This window comes from Culex quinquefasciatus, chromosome 3 (assembly GCF_015732765.1).
Source record: "Culex quinquefasciatus strain JHB chromosome 3, VPISU_Cqui_1.0_pri_paternal, whole genome shotgun sequence".
In the NCBI taxonomy this organism is placed as follows: Eukaryota; Metazoa; Arthropoda; class Insecta; order Diptera; family Culicidae; genus Culex; species Culex quinquefasciatus.
Window position 1 is genome coordinate 13,965,987 of NC_051863.1, and position 16,464 is coordinate 13,982,450.

The 16,464-nt window shown below is 33.6% G+C and overlaps 1 protein-coding gene across 2 annotated transcripts in view; it reads left to right on the forward strand.

The window, feature by feature from the left end:
- Nucleotides 1-16,464, forward strand: part of LOC6054206 (relaxin receptor 2) — a 108,896-nt gene that overhangs the window by 46,966 nt on the left and 45,466 nt on the right. For both annotated transcript variants that reach the window (XM_038264669.1, XM_038264670.1), the window contains exons 3-5: nt 12,498-12,797; nt 12,899-12,985; nt 13,418-13,529. In XM_038264669.1, the coding sequence (XP_038120597.1) occupies nt 12,498-12,797; nt 12,899-12,985; nt 13,418-13,529 (499 nt within the window). The remainder of the gene's footprint in view (nt 1-12,497; nt 12,798-12,898; nt 12,986-13,417; nt 13,530-16,464) is intronic.

A 16,464-nucleotide genomic window follows, 5' to 3' on the forward strand; every position in this document is an offset into this window, starting at 1 on the left:
TATAAAAGTTTTATTCAGTTATTCACAAAAAAAGATTACTTTAAACTGAACTTTCAAAAAGAGCATTTATGATTTTTTGAAACATTTAATGAGACTAAAAAAAAGCATTTTTTGCGCTAGAGTGTAGGAAGGTGCAAAATCCAGAACCGAAGATTTTATATTAAAAAAACCGAAATATTGGAAAATAAAATTTTAAACATCGTATGATTTTCCTGGTAAGTGAACCATTTTCAAGTTAGCATCATATTTGGGTAGAGTTTTTCGAAAGATGAGCTGTTTTTTTTTATACAGTGAGTCAAATATTTGTCCGTACCCCCCATACGGAAAATGTTTGTGATATAAAAGTTCATAAATTACGACCAAAGTACCATGTTTTATACATCAATCGACGCGGCAGAATATCCTCTTTAAGACACTGTCATTGGATTTGCAAAAACTTTTCTAAAAAATACAAAAATATTTTACTGAAAATAGTCAAAAGAGGTCAAATAATTGTCCGTACCCTAATAAAAGTACAAAATCTGATCGATTTAAGTGAATTCATTTATGAAATGTTGTTTCTGTGTCAAATACTAGTACCTCTAGCCAGTTTGTGACAACTTTGAACTTCTGATAACTTTGTTAAGTTAGTTTATATTGAAAATTGGTTTAAATTTAGTTTTTTATGTAAAACTTATCAAAACATTAGTTTATAATCAACTATTTTTATAAAATTGCTATTTTATGTTGTAAGAGTCTCTATTTAACAAGTTTTAACAATATTTGTTCGAAATATACATTGTTTTCATCTTTTTTATTGACATTTTCGACCAAAAATACTGTTTCGGAACAATACCGTTAAACAATCCAGATTGTCCCGGAACCGGTTTAACCCCTCGGAGGGAAATTTTGTGGTGGTCAGATAGAGGACAAAAAACCCACCTCTTGCAATTTGAAGCATCAATTTCGTCCACTACAGCCCGATTACGAGTCCCTAGTCTGAAATTTGAAATTTTCAAATTCCCCAAGCAAAACATTCTGTCCCAGGACGGTACAGAAATTCTCAGTACGGAAAGTGAAAATTTCAAATTTCAGACTAGGGACTCGTAATCGGGCTGTAGTGGACGAAATTGGATGCTTCAAATTGCAAGAGGTGGGTTTTTTTGTCCTCTATCTTACCACCACAAAATTTACCTCCGAGGGGTTAAACCGGTTCCGGGACAATCCGGATTGTTTAACGGTATTGTTCCGAAACAGTATTTTTGGTCGAAAAATGTCAATAAAAAAGATGAAAACAATGTATATTTTGAACAAATATTGTTAAAACTTGTTAAATAGAGACTCTTACAACATAAAATAGCAATTTTATAAAAATAGTTGTTTATAAACTAATGTTTTGTAAGTTTTACATAAAAAACTAAATTTAAACCAATTTTTAATATAAACTTACTTAACAAAGTTATCAGAAGTTCAAAGTTGTCACAAACTGGCTAGAGGTACTAGTATTTGACACAGAAACAACATTTCATAAATGAATTCACCTAAATCGATCAGATTTTGTACTTTTATTAGGGTACGGACAATTATTTGACCTCTTTTTGACTATTTTCAGTAAAATATTTTTGTATTTTTTAGAAAAAGTTTTTTGCAAATCCAATGACAGTGTCTGTGTCAATGTCTTAAAGAGGACATTCTGCCGCGTCGATTGATGTATAAAACATGGTACTTTGGTCGTATTTTATGAACTTTTATATTACAAACATTTTCCGTACGGGGGGTACGGACAAATATTTGATTCACTGTAATTTAAAAATATTTCTAGAGGAAACCCCATTCACACAAAACATATTTTAGGAAAGCTGAGAAAATTTCGTACAAATTTCATTCTTTTAATTGTTGGTCGGGCTGCTGGTTGCTGGGATACAGCCAAATTTTTTTTAAATAGATTTTCTCAAGCTTTTTGTGAAATTTACTGATTTTTTCTGTTACAATTAATTCGAATTTGAAGATCAAACCAATTTTTGATAATAATATAATTTTATAGGTTAATTTTCCTGATTATAACAAATTCATATTTTCTGTATGAAGAGAGAAAATTTCCCAAAAGTTTTCTTTTTTTACATTAAAAACCGAAATAAAAGTTTCTAAGATACCACGAGTTGAAAAACGAGGGCTAGCAACATGACACCAGAAAATTCAATTTACACAAGATTTAAATTTTAAGAGGCTGTCTATCATCTATAAATTCAATAATATTGTAGGATATTTTTTCTGCAGGGGTGGTTTCCTTTATGACATATTTTTAAATAACGAGATGTTGTTTTTTAAAGGTCCAATAATCTAAATATTCATTTTTTTGCCTTCTGTGTGTGTTTTTTTTAAATGCGTTGGGTCAGGGATAATTAAATACATAAAAAATAATAAAAAAAATGAAGCTGCCAATATCAATTATGCAAAAACAACTACCTGAGAAAAACACAAGGCAAGTTTGTCCCACACAAAACGCTACGTGTTTAGTTTTCGCGAAAAAACTGAATTTCCTCCTGAATGTGTTGGGCACTTCTGAAAGAGCACACGATTTAGAACCAAAACTGCATCATTAACTCAAAATTGATGAAAATGCATTTGGGACATTTACGCAATCATGGGCAGAAATACTTCTTCAAAAAAAAAAATAATAATGCTTCAGGAAATCCCATCCACATCAACCAGAGCTTTTGCACCCAGATTTGTGTTACAGACATTTTAGTATCTTCAAAACAACGGGAACTATCGATATAATTTTTGAGTCATCCCCTAAAGTACAGTCTACCAAATAATTTATAACAAAGTTTGACTATTTTTACAATCAGATTTTTACAGGATTGGGTCCGTAAGTTTGACTATTTTGGTAAAAGAAGACAACAACTTCCTTGGTTGCTGTACACCCTTTAGATACAGATTTATTAATATTCAAATGTCCATTTTGTATGACCAGCAGGCAAAATTTAATGGAGCCTTGAATGGAAAAATGATGGTGCAAAATGGCCTTATTTGACAATGCATGGACAGTTAAAAAAATACTAAATTAACAATCCTAAAAATTGAGAATTTCGGAAAATTACTCTAAACAAAATTTGTTTAAGTACAGATTTAAAATTCAATCGAAAATATTTTTTTAAATTTATGATGTTTTCTTCGCTTAAAATATATTGAAAAAAAATCTTCAAGCTATCAGCAAACCCTAATTTTCGATAAGGCGTGAATCCCGGGTCGCTGATGCTGAAAAGCTTCAAACGTGACTTGCACCCCGAAAAGCACATTTGTTCCGGGTTCAACTCTGAGCCCAGTTGTTTTAATTGCTTCCTCGAAGGCTGCCTGCTAGCTGGCTGGCTGGTGCGAACAGGAAAAAGGATTGCACTCGACCCACCTCCCCCCACGTAGCTCTTCGTTTCATAAGGGAGGAAAAACCCCATTTCCGGGCGGATAATTTATCTGACACTGCTGTTTGGCTTTATCGAGCCTGATAAGATGGGATTATACAGTTTCAAGCCGGGATCACTTTCGAATCACTTAGGTGGGCTCTTCGTTGGGCTTGGATATATCTTTATAGCCAAATTATGGCAGTAATCGGCACACATTATGCAGAGTGGAGCTCGTAGATAACGACGGGGAGTTCGTTGCCTTCCTTTTTTTGCCGGTGGGCTGGTGGAACAAATTGCCTTGGGTTAACTGGGGGAAAGTTGTGGTTTGGATTGGACTCAAAACACAATTGATTTATTGATTAGCTTTGATGGGATCGGTCGCTTTTGTTTCGCTTAATGAGACCAATTTGAATCCTTTTGAAGCGTCGATTAAGGTAAAAAATGAGCTTGTTGGGTGGGGAAAACCACAACAAATAGGAAGTTAATTATAGAAAGGTTTCGTTTTATTCGAAGATTCTCTGAACGAGAAATCAAATTATATAGCTCTTCTACGTCTTCAATTTGGATTGAGTCAAATATATTGTTTTCTTTATTCATTCGCTAGGTTTGCTACTTGAAAAGTTTCAAGTGTTTAACAAAAATCATGGTCATTTTATTAGTGACAATCAATCTACCATAACATTCCAATATTGGTCCAAGGCATAGACATTTGATAGTATCAATTTCGAACCACAAATGTCTAGTAAGTGGAAACGCCTCCTCCACCCACTGCGACTGTTGGATATGCATTCCCCGGCACACAGCTGGAGTGTATGAAATTTAATATTTAAACGATGTTTTCCATCATCCACCCTCCGTTAGCGTTTCCTCGTTTCGAAGACGTTTTACATGGAAAAGCTTTGCGCAGTGTCGTGGCTTCGTGAGGGTTGAAACTGCTTTAGTATAATATTCAATTTTAGTTGGTTGGAGTATTTAATTTTAATTTTTAATTGTAATCAATTTACCATAATTTCCTCGATTAATATTATTCGAAAAAAAGAGGCACAAAATACTGCACAACTTTAATTCGTTGAGCTTTCCTGCACCGTTCATGAGCTTCCAAGTTCAAGATTACAAAAGAGAAAGTAACGATGTAATAATAAGCGAATCATCGACAAAACGAGTGGAAGCTAGACCGGATGTACCGCCGTTAACATGTAATGGTACGTCGTAAAAATCATAAATATGCAAACTAAAAACACGGAGAAGATAATTGAAAGTAAAGTTGGCGGCAGTAACTTTGCTCGGACTCGTGAGATGGAAAAAGTTGAGCTAGCATAACTGCACGTGTGCAAATCTGGCCCTGGCAACACGTGCTTACGGCGTTGTAACGAGGATCCGTTACATGCCAAATTTTGGAGAAGGAATTAGAAGTTGTTATTGCGTGGTGGGTGGTATCCAAATTTGTGTAATTTAATTTTAAGGCAATTCTCTGTAGAGTCAGTCATTTTTTTAAAATTATTTTGTTGTTATTTTGACCAATGAGGCAAATTCGTTCTTAGAAATTTTCTTCAAATTTTGGCATCTATCTATACAAAATACTTGAATTTATAAAAATACAGATATCTTGTTACCGGTATTTCTGATCGATCAAAAAAGTTTATAAGTGTTGATTTTCAATGATTGCAAAAATGTTGCGTCGTTCCAGAGAAATCAAAAATTAGGAAAACATAACGCATCGCGTAAAAAAAGGTTTATCTGTACTCTTAAAACCAGGCCTGACCAACCTTTTTAGCTCAGTTTTTACATTTTTGATCGTCAAAATTCCAATTGTTCATTTTTTTATGGTTTATTTAATGGAATCGGTTCATAGATGTCCAGTGAACATAACTTTTCCAAAAGTTTGAAAAAATATTTAGGGGAAATATACCCATTTTAATCACTCTAAGCCGTTCGACCAATTCTCATCACTTTTGCCGATTTCCGCTATTAAATCAACATTTTAAGATGTATCAACAATAGAAAGTTGCTTGCTCACTTTTATTTGAGCTATTTATTACTTTGGAACAGTCAAAAACACTTATGAAAGCTGTAATTCATGATCAAAGTGCTGATAGGCCGATAATAGAAATAGGCTGAAAAAGGGTATAGTTCCCCTATACAAGTCTTTTTTATCTACATTTTACGTCAAAAATTGAGCCTAAACGGTTGGGCAGGCTTACTTTAAACAATTACCCATATTACATACATACATTTAACAAAAAAAGCTAATTTTTTTTAAACATATCGTCAGTTGTGTGCTATCTTGTGACAACGACCATTTAGTACTTTTCGAGAATATCGATTTTTAAAGTTTGTTGGTAAATAATTTCAAAAACTATGAGTGATAGAGCCAAACTTTTTGAAGCAATCGGTTCGTATACTATCGCTTAACAAACGCTCCAAGTTTCAACTAATTTGGTTACACCAGTTAAAAGATACAGTAAATAATGTAAACAAAAATCTAAAAAGCACGTGTCACAAGTGTGTTTCGAAAGTAAAATTGTACTACGTGTCACAAGTGTTTCCCCATACAAACTAAAATAAGCTCAAATCAATGGTTTAATCGACTTAATCAGTATATTTTTATAAACAAAAGATTGCATTGCCTTTCGAAAGTATGTGTGTACATTAATTTGTGAAAAACAAGAAAAATTTTCCACATTTTCCAACAACATGTATGACGTGTCACAAGTGTGCACAATCTTTTTGATGATAAATTGGTCTATGTCACAAGTGTGTATTGCGATATCCGGGAAACGGAAGCGAGTTTCCAAAATCGGGTTAAAGCATCTTGTAGTGTTTGTTAAGTATAGCAAAACGTCATCATTTACTCATTTTCGACCAAAATGGTCTATGTCACAAGATAGCACACAGCTGTCGATATGTTATCGGATACGGTCATGACTTTTCGGCAGTGTTGCCACATTTTTTGTATCATTGACCATGTGCTAAGAATTTTTTTTTGAAAATCTTAAGCGATATTTTCTCACAAGCTGCATATGAGCAATTTCTACCAAAACCAGAAATGGATTTTATTTGTATTTTTTTATTTGACTCAAACTTTGTGGGGGCCTTCCCTATGATCAAATAAGCTATTTTGTGTCATTGATTCACCCATACAAGTCTCCATACAGTTTTGGCAGCTGTCCATACAAAAATGGTATGTAAATATTCAAACAGCTGTAACTTTTGAGTGAATTTTCTGATCAATTTGGTGTCTTCGGCAAAGTTGTAGGTATTGTTGAGGACTTTTGAGAAAAAAATAGGTACACGGAAAAAAAATTTGCAAATTTTTTTATCAACTTTTTTAGCACTAAAACTAAATTTCCCAAAATACGTATTTTTTTTATTTTCGAGATTTTTTGTTATGTTATAGGGACCAAAAATCCGCAACTTTTGAGCCATAGAGAAACATGGTCAAAAAATCTGCCGCCGAGTTATAAATTTTTGAAAAAATAATGATTTTTGGAAAAAATCGAAGTTTTATGCAAAAACAACTTTGACATTATTTTTTAATACAAAATTGAATTTGCAATCGAATAGTACTTTACAGATTTTTTGATAAAGGGCTCCGTTTTCAAGATAAAGCCACCGAAAGTTTGATTTTAGCGAAATATTTGCAGTTTTTCAATTTTTAAAAATAGTGACCATGAGTGACCATTTCTAAAAATATTTTTTTTAAAGTTCAGAAAATTTGCTATAAAATTGTCAAAGAGACATTGAAGATTGGACCTCTGGTTGCTGAGATACAGCGGCATAAAGAAAAAGGAATACGAAAATTGAAGTCTTCTAAGTCTCACCCAAACAGCCCACCATTTTCTAATGACGATATCTCAGCAATTAATGGTCCGATTTTCAATGTTAATACATGAAACATTCGTAAAATTTTCCGATCTTTTCGAAAAAAATGTTCTAAAATTTTTTAAATCAAGACAAGCATTTTAAATGGGCGTAATATTCAATGTTTGGCCCTTATAAAAATATTTTTAGAAATGGTCACTCATGGTCACTATTTTTAAAAATTGAAAAACTGCAAATATTTCGCTAAAATCAAACTTTCGGTGGCTATATCTTGAAAACGGAGCCTTTTATCAAAAAATCTGTAAAGTACTTTTCGATTGCAAATTCAATTTTGCATTAAAAAATAATGTCAAACTTGTTTTTGCATGAAACTTTGATTTTTTCCAAAATCACTGTTTTTTCAAAAAATCATAACTCTGCGGCAGATTTTTTGACCATGTTTCTCTATGGCTCAAAAGTTGCGGATTTTTGTCCCCTAAAACAAATCAAAAAATCTCGAAAATCAAAAAATACGTATTTTGGGAAATTGAGTTTTAGTGAAAAAATGTTGATTAAAAAATCTGCAATTTTTTTCCGTGTACCTATTTTTTCTCAAAAGTCCTCAACAATACCTACAACTTTGCCTTGGTGTCTTCGGCAATTGATCAGAAAATTCACTCAAAAGTTACAGCTGTTTGAATATTTACATACCATTTTTGTATGGACAGCAGCCAAAATTGTATGGAGACTTGTAGGTATGTTTGAATCAATGACACAAAATAGCTTATTTGGTCATAGGAAAGGCCTCCACAAAGTTTAAGTCAAATAAAAAAATACAAAAAAAATGGTCGAAATCGGCCGATTTCGTAGAGAGTTGCTCATATCATTTTTGTACGGACAGCTGCCAAATTTGTATGGAAAGTTATATGGACAAAGTAATGATGCAAAATGGTCGAAAAGACCGATTCCTTAGAGAACTGCTCTTAGAATCAGCGAGGGTTGAGAAAAAAGTACCAGTCATTGAAATCGAACCCTGGTGAAGTTGCTGTTTGGACGCGGGTGACAAAATTTGAACAGAAGTTGAAACAATAAACAGTCCGGCCAATGACTGAAATTTACTGTTTTGGGCTGAAATTGCTCTGCCCCAACTTTGAAATGCAAATCATTTTAAAGTAACCCAAATCATGAAGTTGCAAAAGGATCAACCGGAAGAGGCCACTTTAACCAGCTTATATTGATGGTGTCTTGCGCGTTGAGTCTGGTTTATATACTAAGACGGACTCGGCACGTTAATGGCGCAACTGCTGCAACCGTAAACTTGCTGGAATAATTAATGCATCATAACTTTGCGCGGTGGACAAACAAACGCCTGGTCGACCGGCTGGCGAAAACTATTGCAGTGCCTGCAGTTTCGTTCACCTTGAGCTGCTTTGTTTAAGCTGATCACAAGTTACATTTTGAAATCTATTTTTAAATAATTCTTTTTTATGTAGTTACGTTTTTGATTTTAGTTGACATACTTGTTTTTTTGAATTTCTAAATCTCTTACTCTATGATCCAACCCCAAGCATAGACTGAATGCAATGGATCGAGAAGCAAGAGTCCATCGTTTTCTACGGAGGACCTTTTGTTTACGTACTGCTCTGGCTTGAAAATGTCGTTAATATTAGTATTCAGCACGTGGCATCCGGAATTACCGGCGCACAATTGCCATGAATGAAGAGCCTACGTCACTGGGTAGAGTGTGCTGAGAAAATTATTATCAATTGAACTGTTTCAGTTGCAAGGTACACTCAAATTTCTAAACTCAAATTGAAATCCTGTGTATTTCTAAGCAAACTAAACAAACCATCAATACCCATAAACTCTGCAACTTGTTGCTTTTCTGTACCGAACTATCTGGAACCGTTTTTAGAGCGCTGACGCAATGTTGTGTTACTTGACCAGACAACCCAAATATTTGCAAGCTCAATAGACCACCCACCCTCCTATTAATGGACTGATGTTTACACGAATCACCTTATTGAGTGACCAATTTAGCCAGGAGAGCTTTCCCAGCAGTGGGTCAATATTAATATGTTGAGGTAGGAGTTCTGGATTGTGCAAATATTTACCGGGATTGGCTTTTGGTGTGTAAAATTAGCAGAATTGGTTCATATTGATTTAAATTAAACACAAGTTCAAAAGGTCATAAATCCACCAACACATCAAAGCTTGTTTAGTCAGTCAATGTGGTTAGTTTGCTTACCGTGTTACATGAATGTTGATTTTAATCCGACATCGCTTATTTATTTTTACACCTGATGTTTAAATTACTTATTTAAACTACAGTGATATTAAGTACACTATGACAAAAGCAGCTCGAGATTTTATATTATGTTGTAATTAGGAACAATAATATAGAATTACCGGCAGCGATGGAAGAATCATCATCAAATAAAATTTTTTGAACGTTCATCATCATTGAATATCTAAAGGTAACATGGCTCTCCTCTCTCGCGCATCAACCGATTAATTTTCTTGAAGAAGTAAACGCTCCCGTTTTCTTTTGCGCGATTTGCCTTCTCTCTCTCTTTCGCGGGTGAAGAAAAGTCGCAAAAGATTTTTTTTTGCGATTATTCCAACCCTGGTTACCGGATAAATGAATTATTTCTCACGAAAATCAACCCCAAATTGTTTTTCGAAAAGGTTTGTTAATCTTTGTTGAGCAGAAAATTGATTGCTACTATACAATCATTTTCCCACTCATGATCGGCATTCATTGTCTTGATTGTGAAACATAATCTGGTTTTTAAAATTGTCCAAGAGAAAATAAATTTTGAGCATGGGTTGAAATCAAGGATACACAGATTTGTCTGTGTTTCACAAATCATGAAATCAAGGATACACAGATTTTAAATCAAGGATACACAGATTTGTCTGTGTTTCACAGATATTTGAGCCAGACGTATTTAGATGTGCACAGACTTGTAAAAAACTTCATTAAATTAATATTTTGTAAAAATATGAACAAAAACTTATTTCACTAGTCTAAAATGCTTAAAAACGGATTTTCTTATGGATTTCCATCACTATTAATTGATATATTTGAATTTTAGAAAAATGCACAGTGTTGCGAACGGGCACCGGTTCCTCGAACAGTCCAAATAAAACGATTTAATTCAGACATGTTGAAAACTGCAATTTATTGCACTTAATTAGTTACATAAAGTTTCACAAAATCACAATACATACAACTTCGGTGTTTAAACGCAGCTGAGGCAGGATTGTTAATCCATCAGCTGCGCCCGCACTACCGCTCGCTTCAAATTGTTGTTTATTTCTGATTTTGAGCAGTAGCACGGGCACCAAGAGTCGTAAGTACACACAATTGAACAATACACAAAAATCTTCAGCAGCAGTGTCCGAGGGGCGCGTCACTCTGCGTTTATTCGCAACACACAGATAAACACAGACTTTTTTACAGACATTTAAAAAAAAACATTTGGCATCCCTGGTTGAAATGTTCAAAACAAGACAAGGCTAAGATATTGACAAAATGCAAAATTCTTCTTAAAACTTCGATTTTTTCAAATCTTGTCGTTTTTTAAATTTTTGATAAGTATAATTTTATGAAGAAATCAAAAGAGTACAATAAAAAGTGTAAAGTTTATGATTATAAAAAGAAAACAAATAATTGCTTTTTAAAAATCTATTTAAGAGCCTTTAAACAATCAGTTAGGGTTTTTGTTTGTCGTTTCTGGACATATTTTTATTTTCATTTAAAATAGTTATTTTTGGTAATTATTATTGTTTCTAATTTTCATTTAAGGAGTTACATATATGTAGAAAATCACAAAATTTCATATCCAACAAAATTCACGAATTTACTAAAAAAGATGTTTTCAATCACTCCTGAAAGTTTCATGAAGATATTTGATTGAACTGAGTAAGAGACGATTTGAATTCATAATTTTGCCATGCGCAAAGCGAACTGTCAAACCTTGTGAACGTTTTTCTTCAAACACCAAGTTTATTTTGAAATGTTGCTTTTAAAAAAATACAAAATCAAAAACTGACGATTTTTTATATTAAAAACATAAAAATATTTTTATATTTTTTTTTCAACTAAGTATTTAAAAAACAGTCTTCGTCATGCACACAGGACCAGTTTAACAAGCCTTCACCCCAAATTTTGAGCCAATTTAGTCATATCAGTGATGATATATGGCACTCGTTTTTTGAAACTGCTAACTTAAAATAGCTATGTCTCGGCAACGTTACATTCAAATATTTTCATATTTATTTTGTTAATAGATGAAAATGTATATTTAAATGCCCTGCAAAAAGATTTAAAAAAAGTTAAAATATGTGCGCATACCAAACTCTGACGTTTTTGACGATTTGCATGTATGTAACCCCTTCAATAGAAATCCATTTTCAAAAAAATATTTTTTTCTGATTCTTTGCCGGTTTTTAAGGGAACTTAATATTTTTTCAGTAATTGTTTTGGCCATACAAGTTTTGTAAATATTCAAAAAAATAAATGTTCAATTTTTATTTTTTAAATTGTTTCATTACAAGTCAAGATTAAATTTTTAAAACAACCTATCCCTCATGGGTTTCCTATGCAGATAGGACCTTTTGAAAATTTAATCTAAAAGTGATAGATTTTGAATTGTTACAATAATCGTCATCAGGGGTGTCATTGGGTCATACAAATTTCAGTATTTTTATAAGAGCCAATCTCATCCCATACCATAGAAGATTTATAATTAGTGTTGATTTTTGATGTTCGATTCAAAAAATTCTATCAGTGAAAATATGGCTTTTTAAACAAAATTGCGTGTGTTTTCAAACTAATGGAAAAATAAACAATTTGATAAAAAAAAAACAGTTTTAGAAAATTTGTGGTCATTTATGATAAAATTTCTTTTTCACACAGAGAATGCTTTGAATCGTATATATTCTCAATCTAGAAGGTTAATCATAACTTTCAACGTATAAATATTTCAAAGGTCATCTAAATTTATAGTATTTTGCTTCCGACATACTGTGACAAGCCAAAACTTTTCATCAGAAAATAAAGTAAAGCAATTATGAAATCTAAATGAAAAAAAGCTGTAGCTTATTATTTAATGAAGCTTTTTTGTCAAGACTGTTTTGAGATAACAAACATTTCGAAGATTCAACCAAACTAGAAATAAATGATTTAAATTTTGCTGAGTGCTTCATAAATTTGATTGGCATTTTTCCCCACTTATCATTTGTTTCTGACACAAAAAGGTGAATTCCCCAAATCAATCTCCAAATTGTTCATTTCTCCTTCAACAGCCCATTCCCTGCACGCGCTGATCCTACCGGAAGTGGATCATCCTCCCCACGAGCCTGCGACCAGCAACGGTCATCACGAGGACAAGCCACCAAATGCACCTCAGGATCATCCCGCGGCAGTCTCCAGCGGCGAAGAACCCCTGGTGGACCTGGCGAGCCAAAAGGCGGCATCGGTGGCGCACAGTTTCCGCTGCCAGGACGGATACTTCCGGTGCAACAGCACGGTGCAGTGCATCGCCCAGCGGTTAAACTGCGACGGAATCGTCCACTGTGACGACGGCTCGGACGAGCAGAATTGTGGTGAGTTCTGGATTCGATGGTTTCGTGTTAGCTTTTGACTTTAAAAAGTCACAGCAGTTAGGGTAGGGTGGTTCAATTTTTGAAATTTAAATTCTTTACAGAAAACGCAGTTGCCAACTCCTTTTGGGACCACTTTTTCCGAAAACGTCCAGCGGCCATCAACGATCATCTACCTTTTGGCCCGTGTGGTAAGTAGACACACCGCTAAAAATAGCCCTTACTCTTTTGAGCACCTAAGCCGATGGTGTTATGTTGAACGTGCTCAAAGATGAACGACGAATAGGAAGAGCTGCTGCAAAAAGTGACCAAATGGCACGCTGGGAAAGTGCTTTGAAGGTGTCAATGACAAAATTTTCCGAACACCCTCTTGTTCAAATCCTCGCTACGTGAGAGGACATCTTAAAGTGTGGAGTACATTGCAAACGGGGTACAATGGGAAAAAGTGACAACAAAAAATGTTCAAGAGTTATTAAAATTCTAGTTTTTCAAGCTTTATGGAGAGCCTTCAAATTTAAATCTTCAATTGTTGCAATTTTACAACCTAAGAGGAGGTTGTTGCTATTGATTTTCCACACTTCTCGAAATGGTTATTAATTTCAGATTCTTCCTCCCCCCCTCAGCATGGAACGATACCAACAACTCGTGCCAGTGCCGGGCCACGGACGTCCTGTGCGACTACAAAGGGCTGACCGCGCTGCCAGCGTCGTGGCCAATGCAGAATGTGACGTTTTTGTAAGTATTCTCTGCTCACTTCTGTGTTCAACACCGTTTGGAAATAAGAGTGTAAAATAATTAAATTCTCTTTTTTATTATACGGACAAATAATTAACTGTAGGGGAGAGTGGGGAGACTTGATCCCCGGGGACACTTGATCCCAAGCCTGTATCTCGTCAGCATGTGGGTAAAACAATTAGCTCTGTTCTAGAAAGTTGTGCGAAATAAACTAAAACTCATTGTAGAAAACAAAGAAAAAAATTTAAAAATGTTTGGATTGAGTTACACACATTTTTCTAGAACGAGCTGCAAAAAACTTCCAAAAGATCTTTTTTTCTTTGTTTTGATATGTATAGAAAACACTAAAAAATTATTCAAAAAAATATTTTTTATACATAAATTGTTTGATAAACTTATCAACTCCAAAACCCTTACGCATTTGATGTTAAATTTATCGTCATACTATTTTTACAATCAATTGTTTAAAAAAGTGCGTTTAGGGAGACTTGATCCCTGCATTTTTACAGTCACTGGAATCAGCCTCAAGATTAATTAATTGGGCTGGGTTTTCGTACATAGTTTCTTTTAGTATAGTTGTACATAACTTATTGCAGTTTGAACCATTTTTCAAAAGTTTTGTAAACAAAAATTTCCAGCTTTTGTAAACATGCTTAATTTTGGTCTAAAAAATAATATTTTTGGTTTTTAAATATTTAACATACTAAACTTGTTATATTTTGAACACAAACGTACAGGTTTTATGTGAAATTGCTGTAACTTATAGAAAATTAAAAGTTTGGATGAATAAGAAACATTTTGCTTAAGATTTCTTCAAAATGTTGAAAGGGGGATCAAGTTACCTCTAGCATTTTTAAAATGCCGGTTTAAAATATTTTTTTAAAACGCTTGGCATGATTCAAAGAGTTCATCTGATGAAGTACCCTTATTAGCCAAACATAGATGAATTTTTTACCAACGGGAGCGAATGACCCATAGGGTTAAAGTTCCCCCAATAAAATCAACAACAACATAGATGAATGTTTAAGCTTTCAATTCAAGCAAAAAAGTTTATAGTTTTGTGAGAAATTTACAGAGTTATGTGCGGTACAAAAAAAGGGGATCAAGTCTCCCCACTCTCCCCTAACTTAAATGCTTTGTTCAGAAAATCGATTCCGAATGAGGCGACTAATTTGATAAAACAAAACTGTAACATAGTTTGAAGCTGATTCAACATTATTATATAGTTTTCATGAAATAAGTTCAATCACTTAATTGGAAGTATCAAATATAGAAACATTATGATAACTTTAAATGACAATTGACCAGAAATCTTGCATTTTGCATGTTTCAAAATTACAACAAAAAATCCAGTAAATAACTAGATCTAGTTTATTTAAATTATTTATAATGCGATGCAAACCGATCTTGACATCTTGACATTGGAACAATCCCATGAAAGGTATTTAATAATTGTATTAGAGAATTTATCTCTATGCATTTTTGATTTTGGAATTTAAAAAAAAATGAGGTATCGAAACTAAAAATTAAAATTTGAGTCATTGCAATTTTTATTAAATAATGCAATGACTCAAATTTAAATTTTTAGTTTCGATACCTCAATTTTTTTAAATTCCAAAATCCAAGCATGAATTTTTCATGTTTTCCCAAATTTTGAATTTTTGGATCACAGATAAGAAAAAGACATGATATTTTAGGAAAAATCGGGCTTCTGACTGAATGGTGTACAGTCATGCCTTGGTTTAGACCGCATATGGGGGATGCAAAACCAAGGCCTGCATAACTGAAGCACAGAGCTTATGGGATTTTGGCAATAATCGTTTGAAAATTCACCCAAAATTCAAAATATTGTAGTGTTTTAGAATCGGGATGATTTCAGTTATCCATTGCAATTATAATAATGACAGTTCGCTTCAGAAGAAATACATTGCAGAAAAAAGCAAAATCTGCTCGAATGGAAATGCTCCATTAAATGAAAATTTTCACAAAAATATTTTTATTTTTCGAAAAAATACTCAATTTTTTTGGTTTTGCATGGGTATAAAATGATTGAGTTTTTGCCTTCCTCGCCTCACTGAGGAAAAGCTATTTAATCACTCGAAAAACGAACTTCTTAAATAGGCCTCGTAGACCCACTTTCACGTATACATATCGACTCAGAATCAAATTCTGAGCAAATGTCTCGGAACTGGCTTGGCCGATTTTGTCCGGATCTGTGTTTTTAGATCCGTCTTCAGGTCCCAAAGGGCATATTTTCATACCATTATGTTTAGCTAAGTACTTCAAAAGTTATGCTAAAAAACGATTTTGGCTAAAGTTCACAATATTGTTATACATTTTTAGTAAGGTATTTGAAAGACCTTTCCAACGAGTTTAAAAAATTGAAGATCTGATAACCCTATCAAAAGTTATGAGCACTTAAGTGTTATTTATACACTTTTTCGAGGCTGGATCTCAGATATTTACATGAAATGATGTCCGGGCACAGCACGCGACCCATGATGCGACCCGTCATTAGTTAGATAATTGAAAGACCTTTCAAATGATCGCTGAAGATCTAATAACCGTATCAAAAGTTATTAGCACTCAAAGGCATTTCATGAAATTGGTTGAGGCCGGATCTCTAAGGAACCAAAAAGTCGTTGCAGTCGGGTGCGGTTCGATTTCCTGATGCGCATTTTTTGGCTTATACAGACTCTGATAGAAATTTGCAGACTTGACAAAAAGTCTGCAGTTTTTAAAATCAGAATTTTTTTTCAAACTATATAAATGCGAGGAAGGCACCAACCACCTAAAGGTGGATTAATTAACGTTTTTTTCATACATTTAGAAAGTTTTCACACACATTTTTGAAACTACTAAAATTTTCACAATGAAATACTCTAAATTTCAGTTTTTTTTGCAATATGGGTAGCAAATGATTGGGATTTTCATT